The sequence below is a fragment of the Podarcis tiliguerta genome, assembly GCF_965153285.1.
Source record: "Podarcis tiliguerta genome assembly, chromosome: 6".
Taxonomy (NCBI): Eukaryota; Metazoa; Chordata; class Lepidosauria; order Squamata; family Lacertidae; genus Podarcis; species Podarcis tiliguerta.
In genome coordinates, this window is record NC_139539.1 from 35,416,629 (window position 1) to 35,442,644 (window position 26,016).

The 26,016-nt window shown below is 40.1% G+C and overlaps 1 protein-coding gene across 1 annotated transcript in view; it reads left to right on the forward strand.

Annotated features, from left to right (window-relative positions):
• The window catches only part of ST7L (suppression of tumorigenicity 7 like), a 39,488-nt gene extending 18,139 nt beyond the window's left edge, over nt 1-21,349 (forward strand). The window contains 4 exon segments of the mRNA XM_083444432.1: nt 8,678-8,828; nt 9,583-9,675; nt 12,677-12,816; nt 20,940-21,349. Coding sequence (XP_083300558.1) covers nt 8,678-8,828; nt 9,583-9,675; nt 12,677-12,816; nt 20,940-21,035 — 480 coding nt within the window. The 3' untranslated portion in view covers nt 21,036-21,349.
• The last annotated feature ends 4,667 nt before the right edge of the window (nt 21,350-26,016 follow it).

Sequence of the window (26,016 nt, forward strand, 5' to 3'; positions counted from 1 at the left end):
CAGCCATAATTTTCCATACAGAGGGAGATAATATATGTTAACCTCCATAGGGTGGGCACTTGTTTACCTTAATCAAAGACCATGAAATAGTATGCTGTCCTATAGCATGATTTTGTTTTCTGATTGTTAGAAGCATGTTGACTGAATTTCCAACCTAATATAATTCCCCCTTAAGTAGGGTAGTGCCCTCCATATGTTGTTGGACTACAACTCTCATCATTCCAGACAATTGACCATGCCGGCTGGGGCTGATGGGAGTTGTAGTTCAAAAACATCTAAGAAGCACATGTTGGCTACCCCTGTCCTAAGATAAGAGACAATGTTTGAGCTTGTTTAAACATAACTAAGAAAAAGCAATGACTTGGTGCCGCTTGTTGTCAAGGCATGATTTAATATGAGCTCAAAGGGTCATTTAAGGTCCCTGTTTAGATATGGATTCCAGAAAAATAGAACACAGTGGACCCCTCTGTTTATTCTTGAATTCACACAGCCCATACAAATGTATTAATATATAGCCCTATTACTTTGATTTCCAAGTAAACAGCATGCAAGTTGACACTATATAGATTAGTAAAAATAAGAAGAAAATTGGGGGAAATGTGGGATAAACAGGACCACTAATACTCCCAGGGATTGTAAGCCTCCTTAGGGAGATTCACCTACCACTTTGAGAACCATGGGAACAGAACAACTATCCAGGAAATAATGATCGTATCAGCATTTTTTTGGGACAATTTCATCTGTAGACAGTCAGAACTATAGCATATTGTACTAGAACTAAGTTAAAAATAACTCCTCTAGGGAAGAACTTGTTTTTTGCATGCTTTTATTTGTTTTTTTCCAAAGAGTCAATTGTTAATGGACCACTTTCTTTGTCTAATAGGAAGTGAAAGCTTTTTCTAAATGGCTGAAATTTAGGATTTTGTCCAGTTGAAAACTAGATGTATCAGATAAGTGAGACAATAAGAAACAGATGGGTTCTCAGAAAGATATTTGAGTAAGTGTTTTAGTTCCATCCTTTTGTTTGTGACTATGGCTAGCTCTAAATGAACCTGTAAACCATTCTACATACAGTGGGTTTGATCCTTATCCATTTGAATATAGTGCTTTCCCATGCAGGAATACCCATAGGATAAGCATGGTTTCTGCTTTGAAGAAAGATGTTGTCCTTTAATGGGGACCATTTTTTCTTGGAAGCAGGGCCTATTGGGGCTTGAAACTGTTCCTATGGAAGGCATTTCTTTTGTACAAACTAATTGGAGGAGACTGGAAGGATATCTTACTGCTCCTCCAGAGACCTTGTTTTCATCCCTGAACCTTGCTCCTCACACTTCCCTGGAGATCCGCCATCCTGTCAAAAGTGGCCCACAAAGGGGTGGCCACTTTAGAATCTGGCCTGCTGAGCCAAAGTTGTTCTCACCCCTGAACTACAGCATCTCTTGACAGATGGTTGACTAGCTTCTGACCAGATGCCTCCAGTGAAGCTAGTGCCTACCAGCTGCCCAGACAGCCTATTCCACTGTCAAATAGCTCGTAACAGTTAGGAAGTTTCTTCTAACGTTTAGCTGAAATTGGTTTCCCAGCAGTTTCCAGACTTTTATTACGTCTGACTTCTAGTATTCAGATCTTTCAACTGCTCTTCATAGAGCTTGGTTTCCAGACCACCTCACCATGCTGGCTGGACATTCACCAGTCCTTTTTAAATGTGGCACCCAGAACTGAACCCACTACTCCAGATGTGGCCTGACTAGCAAAGAGTGGAACTATTTTCCCATGTGGTCTGGACTCTGTATAGTGCAGTTGCAGCACACACACATTTTACTTAAGCAAATTCAATTATGCACTCTTGGCTTTTGAGGAAGCAGCAGCCTTCCCAACCGTGGTTGCATCAGAGGTGGCAGCTCCAAAATGAGTGAAATGAGTGGAGAAGCTGTAGAGGCAGATGGAAGAATAAGAAGAAATGTTGAGCTGCTGGCTGGACAGAGAGAGGCTGACAGAGCTGCAGGCAAAACAAACCCCCCAAACTGGAATTGAGCCACATTTCTGCCTGCCTCTCTCCCTGTCTGCTTTTCTCTCCCTTTTCGCATCTGAAGGAACCAAGCTTCCCCCCACTTTTCTTGCAGCCTAGGGAGCCAGTGCAGGGAGGTCCTCTGCACAGGATTTCCCCCACTTCCAGCAGGCAGCTTTTGTCTATATGCAATTTTTTGTATGTGCTGTGTAGAACGTAGTGCTCACATGAGTGCTCTGGAACGTAGTGCTCACATGAGTTGCAATCTTACTGTACTGTTAATGAAATGTAAGACTGTCTTACCTCTTTGAGCAGTTGCATGCACTACCAGCTCATTTTACTGTAAACTTGGCAGGATAATTGTAAATCCTGACAGCAAAATTGAACCTCATAAACTGAAAAAGAGCTTTTTGTCATGCCTTTCTGAGCTTCCATAAGTGCCTCTTCATGCAACATTGAGGACTGATTTTTGCCCTTAGTCTTTCTGCAGACAATATACATGACCTTTATGAACATATTCTTTTGCAGAACATGTGGCTTACTGGGCACATTGGTGCTGATCAGTGTTAAGGGATTATGTTTTTAATTTGTTCTGCTGGCAAAATATAAACTTTAATATAATATTGTACAAATGCTTCACTGTTCTAGATAATGCAATTTGTGTATTTCAATTAAACTGTTCGTTATAACAAATTTTAAGTGTTCTCAATATCTGAGACTGGGATGACCAACATGGTCCCCTCCATATATTGTACTCCACCTCCCACCACTCACAGCCAATATGACCGGTGGTTAGCGATGATGAGAGTTCTAGTTCACAGCATCTGGAGGTCGCCACATAAATATTATCTCTTAGCTATGTTGTCTAATATTTCTAATATTAGAAACTTGCAATGATTATGTTTAATTTGCTTGTGTAGCTACAGAAGTGCCAGGTAAAAGAGTGACTTAAAAAGAAAATTAAACCATTCATGAGGTTAATTTGGATAACCTGAAACATAAATGTTTAAGCTGATGTAATTGACTAATTTCTTATCCTGACCAAATTCTGTTTCCAAGACAGATTTTAAAAGCATTTTATTTTCATGTCATATGGAACAATTAAAGCCTTCCTACCACACTCGTACAGTCCCAATGGGATGATCCTAGATGGGAGACTCCCCCCCCCCCCCGTCCAACTTTCCCCTAAATGAGTGTATACAGTTGGAATTTCAACCAGCTCTATACATTCCTGACACTGATGATATATGGCCCTTGCAGTCTTGATAGTGGAAGGATGGCTTATCCCCAGACCTAATCCTCCTCTGATAATCGGGACGTCCAAATGGTTCTTTCCTTGAAGGTCTGAATTTATCCATCCAGTCTTCTGTCTGCCTGTCCAATCTGATAGAATGTGCACTGAGAGAGCTAATTGCTGAGAGAATTTGCTGCTTGCCTGCATGACTGATCAAGAGAACAGCAAGTTCATTTCAGACAGTCTCAGACAGATTTTGCTTCATCCTCTGCCTTTAGGGGGAGAAGATTATGATGTCTTATCATTATCTAAGAGTTAGGTGTCTCTTCAATTGCCTCAGAACTGCTGTATCCTTAAGGAGTTTAATATGTCTGTACCATCTTTTTGTGTTGTCCTGACTAGCTCTGTGTGTTGTCAAGAAAATTAGCGCTTCGTGTTATCCATAATTCTATCTTCCTTTCTGGTCATGCTTTCCTTCAGATTTCATTATTTGTATTGATGCAACTTCCAGCTGACAAGGAGCTGGGGAGAATGGTGTGCTAGCAGTGTTAGATACAGGCACAGCTTCTTTAGATTAAGGAAGAGTCAAGTTCTGGAATATATTGTGTCTATGGTTTTCAATTTAAGCGATAACAGGCTTGCTTGGGTTTTTTTTTTTTTTTTGTGTGTGTGTGTGTGTGTGTGTGTGCATTCCCACCTCTGCTATCTGAGTTTCCAGGGAATGTATGTTCAATCTTATAGTTAAGCATGAATCTGAAATAACAAATGCTTGTTTTAGATGTGCATTTTTCTTGGTCAAAACTAAAGTTTCAAGATGTGTGGTCCTGTGCATATCTACTCAGAAATAAATCTTATTAATTCAAGTGGATCTTTCTTCTGGAATTCCAAAACTTCTTTTGTCAAACCTTAGTTGCCTTATAAAATTTGTATAGCACTTTTCACCAGACACACTCAAAGTGTTTTCCAACAGTACTGAAAGCTACAGTTATTAAAATGAAATACAATTAAAGCAAAGCAAATATTACGACAATAGAGGGTTGTAAAATTCCAAAGATTTGGGAGAGGTGCAAATTTGAACTGTACAGTGGAAAAGTGTAAGTGATTATTCTGTCCATACCGTTGGGCAAGGTTTCAGAGTCAAGGTACAATCGCAGAGTAGGCCCACAATACTCATAGGTGGGACTGCAAATAAGGCACTCTCAACTGATTTTGGAGCTCAAGCTGGTTAATATGGAGAGAGGCACTTCATGTCATTCAGGGCTTTAACATACTAATAACACCTTAAATTGTAGGTAGCCGGTGAAGCTCCTGCAGAATAGGTGTAATAAGCCTTGGAGCACCTGTTAAAACTTTAGATGCAGCTGTATGTAGAGTGTATTACAGTAATCCAACTGGGAGATTACTAGAACATGTAAAACTAGCTGGGATATTTTGATCCAGGAATCTAGAAGAGGCAAAATACACATTTTCCCAGCACAAGGACCACCCACCTACAGTGTTTTCACTAAGTCAGGATTCAGTTTATTGGCCTTCATCCAGCTAATTACTACCCCCAGGCACTGGTTCAGCACAAACAGGGCTATATCTAGTTTAGATGGGTGTTGTTGTTTAGTCGTTTAGTCATGTCCAACTCTTCGTGACCTCATGGACCAGAGCATGCCAGGCACTCCTGTCTTCCACTGCCTCCCGCAGTTTGGTCAGACTCATTGTAGCTTCGAGAACACTGTCCAACCATCTAGTCCTCTGTCGTCCCCTTCTCCTTGTGCCCTCCATCTTTCCCAACATCAGGGTCTTTTCCAGGGAGTCTTCTCTTCTCATGAGATGGCCAAAGTATTGGAGCCTCAGCTTCAGGATCTGTCCTTCCAGTGAGCACTCAGGGCTGATTTCCTTCAGAATGGATGCGTTTGATCTTCTTGCAGTCCATGGGACTCTCAAGAGTCTCCTCCAGCACCATAATTCAAAAGCATCAATTCTTCGGCGATCAGTTTAGATGGTACTGATATACATTGCTGAATGTCAGCTGCATGTTGATGACACTGAGTTCCAAACTCTCTGATGATGTGACCTAATGACTTCATATAGATATTTAAATAGCATTGGGAACAAAAATAAGGATTGCAGAACTTGGGGCTAAGCCAAACTCAGCTCTTTGGAAGCAGCCCTGTAGGTAGGTCTGGGATCACTGTAACACCGTGATCCCAACCCACCAAGTTACTCCAGGAGTATAACATGGTTGATGGTATCAAAATCCACTAAGAGTTCAAGAAGAAGCAACAGGGTAACACTTCCATTTCTCTCCTAAAGCAAGTTATCAGCCACAGCCGCCTCTGTGCCAAAACCAGACCTGGGACTCAGCTACATTTGTAAAGATAAAGCACTTTATATGCATTATAACACTGTGACACCAGATGGCAATGTGGAGTCCTGTCTTTTGCCAATGGGATTCCCCTGTATGAAGTTTACAACAAGTTTAACTGAAACACTTTTTCGATGTGTCTAGATTCAGCCCTAGTGCTGAATTAAATGGGTCAAGATAATTGCTTTTCCTTTTAGTATGTCTGAAATTGCAAGGCCACAAGTCTCTTGAGCACCTTCCACAGAAAGAGATGTTAGTGACTGAGTAGATCCTCATGATCTAGGCATGGTGATGTACCCCTTCCTTTCAATATGACAAGGAACACTCTCTGCTACAAGGAGGCATTTACCACACTTGAGATTACCTCAACCAGCTTCGACAGTTGGTACACCAACATGATCACTGTTCTGTTTCTCTGGTAGTATAAACCCTCCAAACTGGCACCCAAGTGCACTTGCTTCTGTGGGGAAATGGGTGGCTTTTTTGGAAATGACAGCAACACAACTCTCTCTCTCTCTGTCTGTGTGTGTGTGAGAGTGAGAGAGAGAGAGAGAGAGAGAGAGAGAGAGAAACAGGTTCTGCATGCCAAATTTGCAACTAAAATACTTTCAGCATGCCATCTCCCCCTCCCCCCATACGAAAGCAAATAGCTAAACAAGTGATTTAGAACTAGCTATTTTTCTGCAGTTTCCACTTATTTATCTTATGTGTCTGCATGGCATAATGTAGAAAGACAGGCAGATTTAACCCCCTGAGCTGGAGAGTTCACAATTAGTGATTGAGAGGCTAATATAGTCGAAGCTTGACCATTGTTGCAACTTTCCCCCTGCCTTATTTAAGAAATCTATCTCCACAGCAAACTAGTTACTGAAGACCATCAGGGGTCATGTCAGAGGTCAGATATTTGAGACCATTTTCCCACAATGGCTCTCTACAAGTGATCCCTTACTGTGTTAAAAAAAAAATTGTCAAAGAGGATTAAATGGGATTAGTAAGAATATTACCCTCCCAGAAGTAGCCCCAAGACACAAAATGAAGAACCTAGTGAAGCAGTAAATGCACTATATTTGACCAGGGCACAACCTTGGCTACATTCCTTCAAGAATCTGAATGGGAAAAGTTAAGTCCTCTAAACTGGATTAGTAAATAATCTCATGGTTTGTGGCATCTGCTGAAAAATCATTAAGTTCACTGCATTCTTACAGTTTGGGGGAGAACTGACAGTGTTATTGACTGCAGTGATCAAGGATGTGATTAGCTTTGGCCATTATTGTGTGGATCAGGCCAGTTCATAAGTGACTTCATCAAAGTCATTCATTTAATGTTCTCTCAACGTTCTCTGATTTGTTTTCATCATTGAAATTTTAAATCTGCAATTCTTAGTACTTTACTCTGAAAATATTTCTCTTTTTCAAAAAGAATTTCTAAAAAGGGGGGGATACTCAAGTAATTATACACTAACAAGAGCATTTAAAGTAACAATTTGCATTTTGTGGAAGAGTATACCTGTAGAACAGGAATGGTGAACCTGTGGCCCTCCGGATTCTGTTGAACCCAACTCACATAAGCCCCTGCCAGCATGGCCAAGGATCATGGATAATGGGAGTATACTCCAATAGCAACTTGAGAGCCACACCTATCCCTGTGGAATGCCCTGCCTTCAGATGTCAAGGAGATAAAGAACTACATAACTTTTAGAAGACATCTGAAGGCAGCCTTGTATCGGGAAGTTTGTAATGTTTGATGTTTTACTGTGTTTTATACATGCTGTAAGCCGCCCAGAGTGGCTAGGGAAACCCAGCCAGACGGGCGGAGTATAAATAAAATTATTATCATCATCCCATCCCTGGTATAGAATAGACTCAGTAGATTGCTTTGCAAATGGCACGTGAATACAGTTCTCTGTCTGGTTGAGGACACAAGTCAATTTGGTAAGGCTAATAGCCTCCATCGCCTTTTGTTTTACTGGGAGACAAAGCAGTGAAGGCAGAGTACTGAACCAGAGCCATACCGTAACAATTGCCAGGCTTATTTATTTATTTTAAGAGACCTATTAATGGAGTTTCTTGTGTGTCACTGTTTGGGACCTACCTATCAGTGTGAAACCCTAACAAAGACAAACTCCCTGGGCTCCTCAAAATTTTGTTTTCAACAGGCCCTGCTGGCAGTTGAGCACATCACCCTTATTACTTCTGTAATTTGCTGTTGTATCCTCTTCCACTTCTTGGGAGTCATTTCCTTATAAATCGTGTTGATTGTGGTTATTTGTTTCTGCTGTCCTAATCTTGTTCTTGCACGTAAATGTGGAAGTTCATTGCTCTGTAAAAGGAACATGCACTATTTCCCCCACTTTGGCATATTTAGCAGTGCAAACTAAGTTGCATTTTTGAAGAAAGCAGTAAACAAAAACCGCCCATGTTAGTAGCAGCATGTTGCTTTTCCAGATGCATTGTCTTCATCTAGATAGTGGGCCTTCTTCAATGGAGAAAAGAGTGCCTGTGATTGAAGTGGTTGGGAAGGGGGCTTTGGAGTACACATGGTGCTTTTAATGGCTTTTACTGGACTGTGGAGTTGCTTAATCCCTGGCTACCACTTCAGTTTTCATTATGATTTGTGTTCAGCCAGTGCTGTCTGTTGCTGAAGGGTGTCTTCTGTTTGATAAATTCTCCAAGAACTGGGGTTTAGTATTAGCACCTAATATAATGATTGCATCACGTGAACTGAAGATTTTCACTGATGTTCTGTCTCCTAGTCTGTCTAGAAAGGCAATTACATGTATGTTCCTGGAACCACTTTGCGTACTGCAATCTGAAGTCTGAATGTGTTTGTAAAATATGAACACTTACCTGATTTAGTCTTTCCCCATTGAGTGGTGTCTGTATATGCCTGTACATAAGGCGCTTCTCAAATTTGCATTTGCCAAATAATCCACATTTTGTTCCAGTCAGCAACTTTTATCTCTAATGTAATATATGGATCAAGCTAGAAGTAATTTTGAAATATTTGAAAGTCTGTGTATATGAAAAACTAGCCTCAATAGCCTGTGTAGCTTCACGTCACTTTACACATTTTCTTCCAGTACTTGCTAGAAATGAAAAGCTTAATTTTGCCTCCGGAGCATATCCTGAAACGTGGAGACAGTGAAGCAGTGGCATATGCTTTCTTCCATCTCCAGCACTGGAAGCGAATTGAAGGGGCGCTTAATCTGTTGCACTGCACATGGGAAGGCAGTAAGTATGCTAGTGGCATGAACTAATATTTCTCTCTCTCTTTTGGATCATTACTTTTAAATGTGCAGCTGGAGCTCAACTGTGAGGCTGTCCTGACTCATTATTGAGGTTCCCTCTGCACTTTAGTTAGTTTTGGTATTAGTTCTTGTCCAGATTCCAGTCACATTGAAGGTGCAATTAAGATGACACAGGTGTTCAGCTTATGCTCTCTTTCTGCTCCAAGGATCTAAAAATACATGCATGTAGGTGTTCTCTTCTGCAGTGTGAACACTAAAAGATCTATTGTGCATGCATATTTCTTTTCCTTGTCCACCCCACCCATTCTTTCTTATGAAAGAAACCCCTGTTGCACCACTTTGCCAGTTTTCTAAGAAAGTTTTCTAAGCTAGATGGGGTGTTTCAAATTAAAAATGTCAAGAAGTATCTTGGATCGTATTCATATTGTCTTAGAATCATAGAGTTGGAAGGGACTCCATGGATCATCTAGTCTTGTTCTTCGATGCCAACAAGATGTATGCAACATGCCATGTGAATATTGAATTCCTATCCTATTTGATTTGTGAAAGAAGACTGGATGGCTTGGGAGGTGATTGTCAGTGAGTCTGAGGGTAGCTAGAATGGTGCTAATTTAATAAAAGGAATCTGATCACAAGTGGTATACAGAACACAGATATGACTTTGTTTCCAGGCGACTCTAATAAAGTGAATTTTGCATGGGTCTGATGTTGATGATGATTTTTTTTTACCTCCTCAGCCTTTAGAATGATCCCATATCCATTAGAAAAGGGCCATCTATTTTATCCTTATCCCAGCTGCACAGAGACAGCAGACAGAGAGTTATTACCAAGTAAGAAAATGTTCCATTTCTCACATTTTATTTTTTCCATCTACAGTTAATCACAAAAGTCTGTTCTCTTTCTGTGTGGCATTGTGCTCAACTGGAATACCTGTGTGTCTATACATGCATACAATAAATATTCCATACACTTGTACACTGAATGCAGTTAGCTTTTAAATAAGTGAAGCAGCTATCCAACAATGTAAATTAGCCCCCTTTTGTATCTTATATTTGAAGTGGTGGTGGGATTGTGGTCCAACTCCTTCCCATTCTGCAAAGAAAATGTCAATACCTCACACTATGGGAGAGACCACCTCAGTATGACTTCTCCCCACAGCAGCATTGCCTCTGGTGGCCAGGAGGTGAGACGCTGGTGTGGGGAAGAGCTGTGGCTTGTTCTCTTTTCCACATGACTTGGGGTTTCTAGTACAAGATCTTATGGCATTTGTATTTATTATACACACACACATAAAATACCTTGCTGTATACAGGAATATATATATATACAGATACAATAGAACATAAAATACCATAAAAATAGTACAAAATAATCATAAAGATGACTGGTATGGAATGGAGTTGTGCTGTGGTGAGTTCTGTGCGGTGAAGATAACCTGAGGAGGGGAATTTTTCTAAAAGGGGTGGTGTTAAAATATCATTGTCCCCTTTTGTGTCTTTAGACAGTCTCAGTGTTACTTGACAATACTGCCCCTCGGCTTTGTGGTTGTTGAGTTTCTTTCTCTACTTGTTTGACTGGAGCAGCATTCTCTGCACTCTAGGTTAGTTCTATCAAAAGGGAAGAGCATTTTAAATGGCCTGTGTTCTCCTTCATGCACCCCAGGCCAGAATGACAATTTCTTTCAGGTGGGAAAATATTGAATGAGTGCTTCCCTTGTGGGAATGTCAATTTGATCAGCACTCTTGTGGACATTTCCACTGTGAAGAAAATGCTCAATATCTAGATTCCAGAATGGTCACCGTGCAATTTTAGACACCATCACATCAGCGAGAAGCTGCTGCACTCCTTCAGTAAGCAACCTGCACAGCTTGATTGAAGACCTACATTTGTGGGTGGTATAGAGGTCTTTATCTGAATTGCCTTGTATATTTATGTTGGTCACCTTGGAGACTGTACTATAAAAAGGCAAGATATAAATATTTAATAATTAGACTTGCATACATTTGCTTAACCTGCAGTTTCAGATAACACTTTGGAGCTTTAACTCAATGTTTTAAATAAAAAAAGGCTATTTTCTTTCTGGCTTCTAAAAGGCCATACTCAAATGAGGAGAGAAACTGGTCCAAGGTCAACTTGTTCAGCACAGACCCATGCTGGAAATGTGCCATACCTAAAGATTCCAGCTAGTATGGCTGTTTTAAGCACATATATTGTCATGACACAAGCACATAGCTTGGCATGCTGTGTACTTTTGTATTTTTCTGTATGTTGCGAGAGTTGCTCAGCTCTCAGATGTTTGGAGATAGATGTAAAGTAAAGTGAATTTTAAAGATAGGTGAACATGAAAGTTAGGCAATGAAAAACCTTGCTCAAAAATATGTTCTGTTAGATAGGTAAAAATGAGTTACACTCACAGAGAAATTCCTGGTGTGCTAGGAAGGGTGCCATTCACTTAAATAACTGAATCCTGAAGTCAGATCAGGAATGTTTCATATGTTCAATATTTTCTGTAGGGAAAAAATATGTTAATGACATAGATTTTTCTATAGGAATATTGCAGAATGGGGAGTGAAATAGATCAATGTGCAATTGTTGCTTGTGGTGATCCCCCCCTTTTCAAAAATTATTTTTTCACGCATAAACACTTCCTACAAGAAATGTGCATGGTCTTCAAAGGATTCCTAAGATGTTTCAAGTCTGGTATGATAAACAATTGCAATTAAAAAACATGAGTTTTGAAATATTTTGGTATAAAGCCCTAATAAAAGTGAGGTTGTTTTGGCCTTCTGAATTTCAAACCCTTAGGATGCATGGCTGTCACAATTGATTTAACCAGAAAGTGGTCAACACTTAACCAGCCCTTATAAAATGGCAAACCTGCCTTACTCATACCAGACAGCCATAGAGCAGCCTAACCACTAGGGTTTCCTAATCACATGTACTTGACTTGTACTAGAATCTATGCAAAAATAGAGGTTCTTTGCCACACTGGTAAATTCTAACCTTGAGTTAGGCTCTTGATAGTAGCCCATGAACGATCCTTTGTAAAGTGATTTGAAAATATACTTTTCAGTTGCTAAGTGCGAGAATTTTGGTGCCCCTTTATTTTATAATGAGGGTTTTGTTTCATGCTAGGTGCTGGTGAGATTCTGATAAGTGTTAACTTCTCCATCTTGGGAGAACTTTGTTTATAAAGTATATGGCATACTTATAACTAAAGCAGCCAAGGGGCACATCTGCCACAAGTGCACTTGCATATTTTTGCAATTCAATAAAAAAATTAAATCTTGAAAAGCTCTGTTTAAAAACTAATTAAAATCTGCCCCCAGACTGCTCTAAATTACTCATTTCTCACTCATGCAGGATATTGCTCAAGGAATGCCTCTGCTAGTGACGAACCCTAAGCCATCGGCTTCCCGGTATAATTAAACTCCAGTGCATGAAGACATTTCAGCACAATCACTCACGCATTCCTGTTAAGTTTTTAAATACAAAACTATCCATAAATAAAATCATCTTAACACTTTTTATGCTGCTACTCTGCAGCAGGTTTCAAATTTTAAAAATTCTGTTGCTTTGGTCAATTCTTAAAAGGAAAGAACGTTTTACTCCATTGAGGCTTTCACTGATATATATCTTAACTGCAAAGGGTGTATTTTAAAATAATTCTTAATTTAATCAGTGTTGCAGATTCCTCCCCTCTATTTAAAGTTAGATCATAGTACATCTCAGATAGGTCTTTCTTCTTTGCAAAATCACGACCTTTATCTAACCATCCCTAAAATACCTGGAATATCAAATAACTATTGCCATTTCCCCCCTTCCTTCCAGCATTCCATGATGTGTCTGTGTACCCGCAGAAGGAACTTCCTTTTTTCATCCACTTTACTGCAGGGCTGTGCTCTTTCACAGCAATGCTAGCGCTCCTCACACACCAGTTCCCGGAACTTATGGTCATTTTTGCTAAAGCTGTAAGTATTGACTCAACTTACTTAATGTATTTATATGACATGCAGAAACCACCTCTGGAACACTATAAACTAATTCAGAACAATGGGCATCGAAAAACTTGATTCAGCATAGCTCAGTGTTCCTCTTTTTTTAAGAGGGGATTTTTCAGAGGTGATACATGACGATCTTGGTTTTCTTTCGGCAGCTGGACTGTATCTCATTATGGGGAAACATCTGATTTACCACAATTTCCAGTTTTAATGCCGGACATGGGGGCTCTTAAGCCATTTCAAACCACATGCAGTTTTTCTTTGACTGTAAAGATTTGCTAATAATTATAGTGGGGCTGCCATACTTCCAGAGTACTGTTTTTTGCCCCAAAATCTCAACTACTTTGGGCAAAACACCTTTGCCCAAAAAAGCTCAACAACTTTCCAGATTTTCACTGTTTGAAATATGGCAACCCTAATTTACATTGTTTGAATTATTAGCATGAAAATATTGAAACTATCTTCCAGTATCCTGTTACATATGAAGTACATATACAAATAATAAATAAACGGTTGCATTCTTTCTTTCTGTACCCTGGGAGCCAATTGGGAGCTAGTGGCTGACCAAAGAAAACTTCTTTTATATGGTCTAAATGGAAGCATTGCTTGTCTATTTACCCTAATACTGTTTAGTTTCCATTCCATGTATGGCAAATATGGCAAGTTAAGTCTCTGGAGCATAAAAGGATTTTATTTTATTTTATGCTTTTAAAACACTATGTTTCTGTAAGCTTTTTTGATTATATAGATAGCTTACTCTGGCAGGAAGGCGGTCAATTTTCACTATGTGATTTTTTCTTTGTGTTGATAGCACAAGGCAAACACAATTATCAAAGGGATAAGTGGACTTTATAACAACAAGAAGTACAAGTAGCATTGTTCAAACTGCAGAATAAAATTATATGGTAAAATAAAAATAATTTGAGACATGTCACGTGGGGGAGGCAGAATGGGACCCATAACAAATACAACTTCAATAGCAAATGCCCTCATTGACAATAATTCCTAAAGAGGGTTGTAAAGGTAAAGCACTATCTTTGGCCAGTTTTCAGTGGTTATATCAGAAGATCAGGACGATTGGCTAACATTTTGTAGAAATAGAGTTCAATATTCAACATATTTTCTTGATAGTCAGTAATCATTCTAATATGTTTAGAAGCTTGAGTCATGCGGGCTTTAGTTACCTAAACTGGTATTCTGAAAAGGGATCAGGTAGACGTTTGAATGAACTCTTCTTCAAGCTGACTGCTTTGATTAATAGCCTGAATTATGCAAATGTTATTTATTTACTTACTGGCTATTTCTTGTCCATCATTCATCCCAAAGGCTTCCAGGGCAGGATACTAGCTTAAAACGCATACACTTAGATATAGTGTCACAAAATGTTGTATAGACTTGGTTCAAATACATTAAAACAACAGGAACAACTAAAACCATTATTAAGACCACAAAGCAGACTAACTACTACTCTACTCAACCCCTTACAATTGCATGAGCAAACAAACATATCCATCCTTGGCACTGAAACAACTAACACATCAGCACAAAGCATACATCTAAGGCCAGAGAAGGATAGGAAGATGCTTCCAGGATCCTAATGAATACTGTTCAGTAAATATACCATGCATTCCATATTCACAAGGCACCAGCATTGTCTGGTAGATCTTCAATTTACCCTCCTTTTTGAAGCAAGCATCCTACCTCTTTTCAGATTTGTTTTGAAGGTCCATTGAACCACACATGTAAACAGATGATGTCACATGTACCATCTGCTGAACTATCGTTTCTTTTCTTTTCGGATGTACTACACGCCTGTTAAGAGTCTTCCACTTCGTCACTATTTTATTTTACTTGCTTACTTTGAGTATTTATACCATCTATTCTAAACATCGTGAAGATGCTTGTAATATATTTAAATAGGCAAGAGTTACAACAGAGGTGCAGGATGTGTATACAGGTTTTTCCCAGTCCTCAGGTATTTCAGTTGCCACTGTCCTTCTGGATCCCCAGCTCACAGCATATCTCAGATGACCTTGGCCAGGAAACAGTTGTCAGAGCAGCCTGATGTTAGTCCAGGGGCAGCCAGTGTGGTGCCCTCCAGATTTTGTTGGGAGTCTTCCATCAGCCCCAGACAACATGGCCAGTGGGCAGGGATGATGTGAGCTGCTGTTCAACAACACCTGGGGGTACCACGAGGTGGAGTTTCTTCACCCAGCAGCTGTTTCAGATGTCTCTTGTAGCTTCTATGGTTAAGGTAGTGCAGATCTAGGCTGAAAGTGGTCTTAATTATTGACTTTTAAGAAATCAGGTCATGAGGACAACATGACCCCCAATCCCCCTTTTGTATTGTGTGTCTTACCCAAAACAAAATGCTGATCTATGTAGTTTGACCTACTGTGGTATTAGAAGATAGCAGCAACAACCTCTCTGTAAAATACCAAATTGCCCTCAATTTTAGCTCCTGTGAAACGTCATTTAGTACTGTGATTCGGAGTACCTACCCTTTAACTTTTGAACCGGGCATACAGCAGATCATTGATTTTGCTATTGTATAGCCTTGGATGGAGAGTTTGCTGAATATGTGTATTACAACAAGTGGAGATCAGAAATAGAGCATAGTTACTAATTTTTGAATGTCAAAGTTGCATGAAATCCATATTCTAGTTTCTTTTCATTAAGCAGTGTTCAAAATATGTAGGTCTGATAACAGGGGCCTCATTTCTACCAAATTTAGTTACTCATTATGTGGGAAAATGTTGCTGGACATGCCAGTAACACTTTTGTGTGTGGTTCATAATTGGCTAACTTTTAAGGAATGGAATATAACTATCTGCTTGATTAATTCAAGGACTGCGCTAGCAAAATTGTATGATTTCCAACAAGATACAAGGTCAAATGTTACACTAACAAAGAATAGCTCAGTGAAGTTCTATGCTGGATTTCTTTATTGTTGCTTCCTAATTTACATATAGAACAATTGCAGTGTTAAACCTGAAAACAATTCTAGCATGCACACATATAAAACTTTCTTTTGAAATAATGCTTGATGGGAAGTACTGTATATAGTTTCAAATATGTCAAACAACATGGTCATTACTAGCTCTGTTCTTATGAGTTTCCTTAAATAGAGGGAGCTTGCACTGACTTGTGTATGCTTTTGGACTTTGTCATTTTGTCTGGATGAGTACCACTCCAGAACATCAAGAAAGACTTCTCCGGAAAAGTTGATCATCGGTGCTTGAATTATTGGGAAGAAGGAGAGGGTTCCCACTCCACCCTTCATTCATGCACTAACAGTAAGCCCATAAAGAAATATGGTTCCTCCATTAATGCGCAAACTATTACCTTGTTGTTTCTTTAACTACAATACGAATCTTGCTCTGTGATACTAGAAAACACTTTATGAATGGAGCATCTCTATCACAGTTAAGGGAGTCTTCATTGATAGATGGAATCTGTAGATCTTCTCATATGAACAAAGTGAATACTTTTTATTTTTAGATAATATATATGTCTCAGCAAGCATAGTCTTGGAGGCACTGTGTGAGAAAAAGGTAGAACCCCCTTCTAAAATACCTGCCCCTCACTGTTTTTGTAAGTACTTACTAAATCTGCCCAGTTAAACAAGGACAGGTCTGTAACTGAACATTTCAACCTTAATGAGCAGTTAAATGGGAATAGCAGGGTTTTCGTTCATGCCATATACTAAGTTAGAAACTATCTTTTTCCAAAATGATTTGTTTCCTTAAAAGTAATTTTTCATAAGCTGACAGTGTTCAAATCAGTGTTGTTTTTATAGTGAACTGGTTCATGTGTCACATCAAACTATAGTTACAATAAACAATGGCTTAATTTGAAATCCTAGACCGGGGTGCCCAAACTTTTTTCAAAGAGGACCAGATTTGATGAAGTGAACATGCATGAGGGTTGGTGAGTTTAGCATTTAACCCCAAGGTTGTTGAGCTTTTTTTAGGATTTTACCCTAGGACATAGACAGTGGTGCCCCGCAAGACGAATGCCTCGCAAGACGGAAAACCCGCTAGACGAAAGGGTTTTCCGTTTTGGAGGTGCTTCGCAAAACGAATTTGCTATGGGCTTGCTTCGCAAGACGAAAATGTCTTGCAATTCCTGGGGTCCCCCCCCCCTTTTCCCCAAGCCCCTAAGCCACTTAACAGCTGTTCGCTAAACCGCTTAACAGCTGGTGGCTAAGCCGCTTAACAGCTGATGGCTAAGCTGCTTAACAGCTGATCTAAGCCGCTAATAGCCTTTTAGCAGCTAATCCACTAATCCCTTAAGCCTTTAATAGCCGCTAATAGCCTTTTAGCAGCCAATCCGCTAATCCCTTAAGCCTTTAATAGCCGCTAAACCGCTAATAGCGCTAATAGCGCTAATCCGCTAATGGGCTTGCTTCGCAAGACGAAAAAAACCGCAAGACGAAGAGACTCGCGGAACGGATTCTTTTCGTCTTGCGAGGCACCACTGTACTGCGATGAAGGCCAGATTAAATCGACCGGCAGGCCCCCAAAACAGGCTTTGGACATGCCTGTCTAAGACGCTTCACTTTTCCGCTGGTCCTACTGCTGCCATACTGCTGGGAAACAAACCATTTAAAACTATGGTTTAATGTTACTTGCAAACATCGCCACTGTTTGTCCGCTACAGTGATAGCACAAAATCTTGTTAGTGTAGGTTTTTCTTGCATAGTAACATTGGCCTCAAATTTCAGTTTGGTCTTTACAAGCATTATAAATTTACTTTGAATTGCATCTGAAACATGCTTAGTCTTGTAAAATGTTATATCTGGAAACAACCTTTTTGTTGGTCCTACTTGTTTCTTGCTAATAGTCATGTTTCTGTGTCTTCTTGACTCAGCTGATACCAAGTTATAATACAACATTCCTTCTGAAGATTGAGAGAGTTCCTCTTTTCTGCTGACAGCTGTAAGCTTTATTCGCAAATGACTGAGTCACTCATTCCTTAACCCATTTTCACTACTGTAGCCAGTTTGCTCCTACTAAATTAATTATTGGACTATCTGGTTATTTATTTAAATTTATATCCTTCTCTTTCCTGAGGACTTAGGGCAGGTAGCAATTAAAACATGCACATGTGCAGTCTTTCCTAAATTATAATTACCCTATGTTTCCTGAAGCTTAGAATGTTTTACATTCAGGTTCTGAATTTGATGGACCTCCAGGTGAAGTGAGACCTTCAATTATGAGGACAGCTACGGAACACCTCTCTGTGTCCTGGCGGTGTAAACCTGACATGTGGATTTATACAGCCATGAAGGCCATGGTCAATTGAAATTAATGCTTATGACAGCACAAGGAAAGGAAGTTGGTCTCAGGGATGTAGGGCTAAAGCTAAGCACTTTATAGGTTAAAAAACAGCACTTAGGCTCTCATTTGAATGACTCTTTTATTTAGATTACATTATTTGCCTTGTTTACTAAATAGATTGCATTCAGATTTCAAGAAAGTGAGTGTGGCTAATTCGTTTTCTACATTTACGAGATAAAAAACAGAGCTTCATGCTCTAGTAAGTTAGAAATTTTTTTTAGAAAAAATCTTATTATTAACATGTCCTGCAACAAATTGGTAAGTCCTAGGCCTAAAAACTGCCCCCCACCAAAGCTCTTGCTCTTTTAAGCTATGAAAGTAGATCAGTAATAACACCTGGTGGTAGAAGCGCATAAGATTTGTTCCCTAATTTCAGGTTTAAAATTTGGACTACATGAGGTTATCTTTGAGCAGTTTTTATGCTTTTAAAAGACAGCCTTCCTTCATATCCCCCAACTATTCCGTGTATTCCACAGAGGAGATATTGGATGTTCTCAGCTGTCTAATCTGTTCTGTCAGCTATGTACTTCTGTAAAAGAACAAAACTTAATATCTTTTATTTAACAGAATAACATTGACTTATGCATTTTCACTGGATAATATTTCACTTGTTTCCTCTACAATCAAATCGCCAGACAAGCCTCTTGCCAAGCTACAACAAAAATTGTTGAGAGGCCAAAAACCACAGCCAGTCTTTTAATAGCTGCATCGTATACACAAAGGAATATGCCAACAGTGAAAGCTCAAAATTGGCTCATAGCTGCTAAATTGAAGTGAATGGAAGCTTTCCATTGGGTCCAGTGGGGCACAGCGATCTTGATTGGCTTTTGTTAGCAGCTGGAATGGGTTACAGGGCCTGCTTTCCAGAAGCTTTGAATGTCCCAGTGAGAAACAGGATTACTATTATTTGAACTTGTTTATGTGGTTGCTTAACCTGAAGAGATAGTTGCCAGTTGAATGGCAATCTTAGACTTCTTTGCAAAAACAAGAAGTCATTAGCAATATGCAAGGAAAAGAGCCTGTGTAGAATTGGGTGCTCTGTTCTCATCTCTGTTCCCTTTTTCACTGCCAACATAAGCAGGAAGCAAGAGGAATGTACCCTCTGTGTCTCCGTCCCTCCAATGTTCACATGATGGAGTCTTGCTGATGGCACTGCCTTAGATCTGAAGTAATAATACAAAGATCCTTCGATCTGAAACAATACAAAGCAATCACCTTAGGAGGCAGCTCTAATTCACATATCACAAAATACCAGTGTAACAAATTGTCATCCTATCATCAGCTACTCCATGTGTTCTTGCATATTTATTTTGAAGCACTGGGTTCATTTGGAGATTATACTGGTAGGGCAGCTAGACCTCTGAATTCCAACAAATGAATTCACATAATTGCATGACAACTGCTTTTGTAACAGGAATAAATCCCTTTACTGTTTTGTCGAAGGCTCATTAAGTTACACAAGAATTAAATTAATACACAGCTGCTGAGCATCTCAAATTTATAAACACTAGAAGCTTCTGCTTATCTGTGAGAAAATGTATATGGCTTGGAGATGTGTAATGAATAATAGCCTACATTTGAACTGTGTGAAATAGTCTCCCACAAGCTGGATGTGCAGGGATGAAAGGTACTGTTTTCTTGCCTTACTAACCTACATCTTAATCTGTAATATTAATTTGAGAGACGACACTTGTAATTTACAGGTTAGCTTCTGTGTGTAATTCCTGGATATGAAGAATGAGCCTTTGATTAAAAGTATCATTAATATAGTAGTGGAGCTGTGAAGTTACTTGGAATGAGAGCTAACTTTAGAGTTAGCTGAGTCAAACTGTTCTATGTCAAGGCAATTGAAGATAGCATGGCTGTCTCCCTCAACATTAATCCATTTGCATAGCTAAAATACTATTTCAAATGGCAACTTTCTAGACTGTATTTTCTGATGTGAAGAATGGCAAAAGGTCCCAGTGGATTATAGAAGGCAATTAGGAGAAAGGATGGTCCATTGTGTAAAATAGTATCTGTGCTGAATATGAGAAGGTTGAACGGGGTCACCAGGGCCTACAGTTTTTTTCTCGTAAAGTCGAAGCAAAGATTAAGGCACTATTAAGTGAATATAGCTAATGGCTTGAAAACCTTTGTTTCTGCACTAGCTCTGCCTCGCTTCCATATTTACGTTAGTTATTTTTGCTGTCATTGGAGCCCTATTCCATGAGTTGCCTATCTCTAATAAGGGTAGTCCTGAAGTACAGAATGCCTAAGACTGACTGAACTGTTTAAAGACAAAACTGTAAAAAGGCTAGCATTCTTAACAAGCCAGTGTTTCATACAAATGTATTTCTTTGTGTACCTTTCCCCCATCAGCTCCTCAGCTGAATTTTTCTTCTAGGCATATTTTGGTGAATCCAGCCATTTCTCTTCACAATCTTTTATTTTTAAAGCATCTGCATCTTTCTGGAAAATTCAGATTCCCCCCACCCCCATTGTCACTATGTATACCTTTTTTTGCATATTTAAAGTTCAGAGTTTCTCTTCTTTTGAAAAAAAAATTAGAAATGTATGTAGAAAGTTTAACAATAAAAAGAACTATATTGTACATCTGTTTTTCCCCCTGCCAAGCCTAATCTGTTTTGATTCCTAAATTATTCCACTTATATTCAATGAAGGCCAGTCAAATATGTCAGCAGAATACATCTTGAATGAGTGTGTTAACTTTAGCATTAAGCTTAATTGTAGCTTTTTCTTTTCTTTCAGTTCTTTGGAACTCTTTTGTCACCCTTGAGCTTCATGATGGAGAAGATTGAGCGCCTCATGCCTACTGGTCTTTGGCATCAGCTGACCCAAATCTGAGTGAACTCAGTCCTTGGGTCAGTGTTCTCAGGAACTCCACCACCAACACCCTCTCTAGCACAAAAGCATCTGCAGCTGCGGGTGTCAAGGAAGACAAACTCTGTGACTTAGTTTTGTTTTGCATCCTGTTACTGGTGCTTAAAATTGCTGTACCCCTTTTTAAGCCTTAGAATCTATAACGATTTAAGAACACCATGTTTGGTGGGACGGGGAGGGCAAGAGTGTTGTGCTCACTTTAGCTGTACAATTTGAGATTACTGCTTTCTTTCCAGAAATTCCAGAAAGCAATAAATCTGATAGACTGTGTGTTGAAATTGCCTTCTGCGCGTAAATGTTTTTTTAACAAAAAATAAAACCTGCAGGAGTGGTGTTGGAATCACTGGGCATTTGCTGAAGCCCACACCCAAGTAGCCCACGGACAACAGCCAGAGAATCCTAGTCCTGCTGCTCCTGCATCTTGCTGTCGCTGTTTGTTCACCTGTCCTCTTCCGAGCAAATGATAAATTACAGGAGCAGCCATTCACCTTGTCATTCTCCTGTTATATTGCCCTAACTATGCAGGTTAGGCCCAAAGCAAGAAAGCAGGTGAATGGATAGCAGCACAGAGGAGGTGGAACCACTGAGGATTTCTGCTCATGCAACAAAATCTTCCTGCTTTCCTCCTCCTGTGTGCCCCCTAAATCTATTCTGAGGCTTCCCCCAAACCTCTGGAGCAGATTGAAGGAGGGCACAAGGTATGCACAGGGAAAGTGGGAGTTCAGTACCACAAGCAGAAATCCCTGTCCTGGTGGGACAAATTACTGGGTTCCGCCCCCTGTTCTAAAACACCCTGAGTATATGACCTCTCAGATTGGTCACCACATTCTTGTGATCCTGATTTTTAACGAGCTTACAGCTACCTTGCAGAGTACATGGATTCATGACCCATGATGCTACCTCACCCTTCAAGATGGGGCAGGGTAGAAATTCATGATCATCACATTGCTGTGGTCACTTACATGTTCTTCAAGCCAAATTATATTCTATTACAAACATGTCCACCCCAGCAACTGGTCCAGGTCCTCCCTCTTCTAAGGGATTAAATTAGCTGAATTGTTTTTTTCACATTTACCATTCAGTGAGTCATAAATCAGAGCTTAACAAGTGGGCTTTGTCACTTGTGCTTTCAACTGTTTCTGGGATTGCTTAACTTTGTAGTGCTTGATGGAGACTGATACCTTGGGAGGAATTTATTCTAATTGCAGCAGACAAAATTGATGCTTGCCTTGACCTATGATCATACAGAAGCATTAACACAGCTCAGATCTGATATCCCAACCCCCTGTTCTGACTTTGCTCCAAATGGCAGCTTTGTGGGGGTAAATTGTGAAACCTAAACTTTTAAATGATGGCACTGTGACTTTGGATGGCACATGCGTTTCTCAGTTTGCAATTAGAGGCATTGTCAAAGCACACTCCCATCTATTCTAATGAGGGAACAATGCTTCAGCAAAAGATGCATAGCCCCCACAATGGAAAGAAACATGTATATCTGTCTTCAGTGAGTCCTTGCACAGAGGTTGGCTGTTGATCTTGAAGCATGAGATAGTACCACTTCCCAGATGATTTATAGATCATGGGTCCCCTGCCTGTTGAGACATTGATTTTAAATGTTGCCAACACTTATGGTTTCACCCCATTCCATATATTAATTTTGAAAGGCCGGGAACAGCTCAAAATCCGGAAGCCCTTTCTCAGTTACATTTTATGCTTTCCCCCCATTTTAGAGATACATATATTTTCAATAGAAGGCACATGGCAACCTTATCACCTACCACCCCATCTATACTGATACTTGCATTCATATATGACAACACAGGAAAGCAAGAGATACAAATTGCTGGAACTATTCAGCTACCAGGAGGTAACTCTCTACGTTTTCTTCCAAGTGAACGTAAGCCACAGGGGCTGTTTCTCACGCTGGTATCGCTGTGATGATTAATAGACATGTTGTGCTCATGCAGTTTCACTTCACCATCCACAGGGGCCCATAAGGTAAGCGATATAATGCTTTTTAAAGTTGAACCTTTTCCAGCATATGTGTGGGGTTATAAATGAAGCACAGCCTCCCATGTATCACTCCCTAGAGCTGGTTTTTCTCACTGTCTCTTCTTTGACATGAGTGTACTAGAGTAGGATGAGCTTGTGGTGAATGTAGTCCTGGCAGCAATTCTTAGCCTATGTGGCTCCCATAAGACACTGTGTGTGTGTGTGTGTGTGTGTGTGTGTGTGTGTTCTGCTATCTGGTAAAACGCGTTGCCATGTTTATCCACATTGTTCTATGACATACTCAGTTGTGCACACTGAAATGTGGAGCAACTGGCCCAGCTGAGAATGGTGCTAAAAAGCCAGAGATCATTTTAACCAATGTGTAAGCCTTCTTTATGAATGTTCCAAAACTGCATTCCAGTGTGTGCATTCCAGTTCCAATGCAATTCTATGTGCCCTCGGGTAGCTTTTAGCTCTCAACTGCTTGATCTTACATATATTTACTTGCAATTAAACCCCAATAAGTTTGATGTGACTTGCCCCCAGTTAAGTGTGCACAGAATTGTAGCTTTTCTTCTTTCTGGAGTCTTAGTTCCTTCTACCATTTCATGTTGCTTTGGCAATGCCTTTCAATTGCAACTTAGAAATATATGCATAGCATTCACATTGTGCTCCTCACTGAGAGTAGAATTGGCTTTTGTTAAAAAAGTATTTGCTGCTTAATTTTGCAGTTCTTGCTTTTTGATATGTAAGTTTCTCCTAACCTTCACCAGTAAATTCTAGCATTTGGCAAGGTGCTTTGCCATGATGTGTTTCAAGTGACACATGCTACCTACATAAACACACATGCTTAAGATTTACTTCCTGGTGATGTGTGTTACTGTACAAGTGTTTACCTTGATTCTTGTTATTCTTCTGGTGAAGATGCTGAAGCTCTGAGTTGGCAATATATGTAAGGAAAAATAGTTCCACTGTTTTGCGGGACAGCTTCTGAAAGTGCCTCTCCGCTTCACTTTGATAATCAGACTTAGCACACCATAAAGGCAAAGGCATACTTTGGGTTGACACTGGAAGTAGCTAAGAAATATAAGGAGGTAAAGCAGCCTGTAAGTATGCAGGGTTCAGAAGTTTAGGACTTGTAAGTTTAAAACAGCACCCTGTATAATGCCTGGAAGATAATAGGGAACCATGGTTAATGCCACAACACTGATGCCATTAGCTCTCAGCATCCCTATTTGAATGCCTGCCAGGTGGTTTTATCAGCACACTCAGGGTCAAAGATACAAAAGGTTGCTAAAGGATCTAATGGGTCATGCAGCACCAACTCCCATACCGTAAACAGCAATCGGAAAATGGGGATCAGGTTGTTCTCTGCTGGTTACTCTTAACTCATAGTATTCTTCCTTTACCCCACTCAGTATAGTGGCCAATTCAGATAATACCAAGAATGTTCTTTCTTTTAAAATAAATTGATAACCAAATAATCCAAGCCAACTGGGCTGTTTTTTTGCAGTGTTTTCAGGCAGCCAGTCATCTCTGGATGAAGTTCCTCCATGAAAGAGCTTCATGATGCAGTTTTGCTTGAAACTAAATTCTGTTTTATTGGATCTAATTTAAAGTTGGACAGTTTTATTTATTCTTCTCCTGCATTTAGGAATTATTGCAAAGGTGCCAAGACTTGCGGATTCGTGACTCCAAGCAAGGCTGGGTTCAGAGGTCACAGTCAAGACCATTAATAACAAGGTGCAAACGGCTGGTTTATATGTAATGTGAAGCTTTTTACTTATTTCATTTATGCACTTCGGGGGCTCTGTTTGCTTACGGAGCACTTGGTGTCTGGTACTTATTTAGGAGATTGGGTTCATACAGGCCTTTGAAGGAATGCAGCAAATTGTTCTCTAGTGTTGTAATTCTGTGGTGGTAGCTGAACTTATTTGTCTCTGCTTATTACATATGTGCTGAGCCTGAAGGTTATTCTTCACTTAAGAAGCAATTGTTGAATCCACAGAATTGCAAGCTGGAAGGGGTGTTTTACATGTCCGCCTTTCATATGGAGGATAGCAGATCTTTAGCTGGGAAGCCTGAAGAACTCAAATTAGGAGAGTGCCCTCCAGTGATGAGATATTTACATGGTTCTCATGACTATCAATAAACATTACTCATCATTTCAAGGATGGGATAGAATCAAGAAGTTGTAGACTGTGATTTGCTGATAGAAAAAGAATTGTAACCACTGTGTTCACAGAGCTTCATTGTATGCTGTACATACAGTGGAGTACAGGGGTGAACATCAGGTTTGCATGTTCCCACTGCAGGCAAGCTGTAAGTTTCCTGAAGCATCATCTATCAGGTAGAACAGTGGTACCTCTGCTTACGAACACTTCTGGTTACGAATGCTTCAGGTTACGAGCTCTGCTAACCCAGAAGTAGCTGCTCCTGGTTGCAAACTTTGCCCCAGGATGCGAACAGAAATTGCGCGATGGAGGCACATGTGTAGCGGGAGGCCCCATTAGCGAAAGCGCGCCTCAGAATAAGAACGGTTTCAGCTTAAGAACAGACCTCTGGAATGAAGTAAGTTTGTAACCAGAGAAGAAGAAGAAGAAGAGGAAGCGTTTGGATTTGATATCCTGCCTTTCACTCCCTTTTAAGGAGTCTCAAAGCGGCTAACGTTCTCCTTTCCCTTCCTCACCCACAACAAACACTCTGTGAGGTGAGTGGGGCTGAGAGACTTCAAAGGTGTGTGACTGGCCCAAGGTCACCCAGCAGCTGCATGTGGAGGAGCGGAGACGCGAACCCGGTTCCCCAGATTACGAGACTACCGCTCTTAACCACTACACCACACTGGCTCTCTGTACACATAATATGACAACAGTATTCCAGCGGGTCCTGCATTGTAGGTTCTACATGGAGTGAGAGTCTTGGGCATGTGCTCAGTGGGCCTTGCATCAATGTT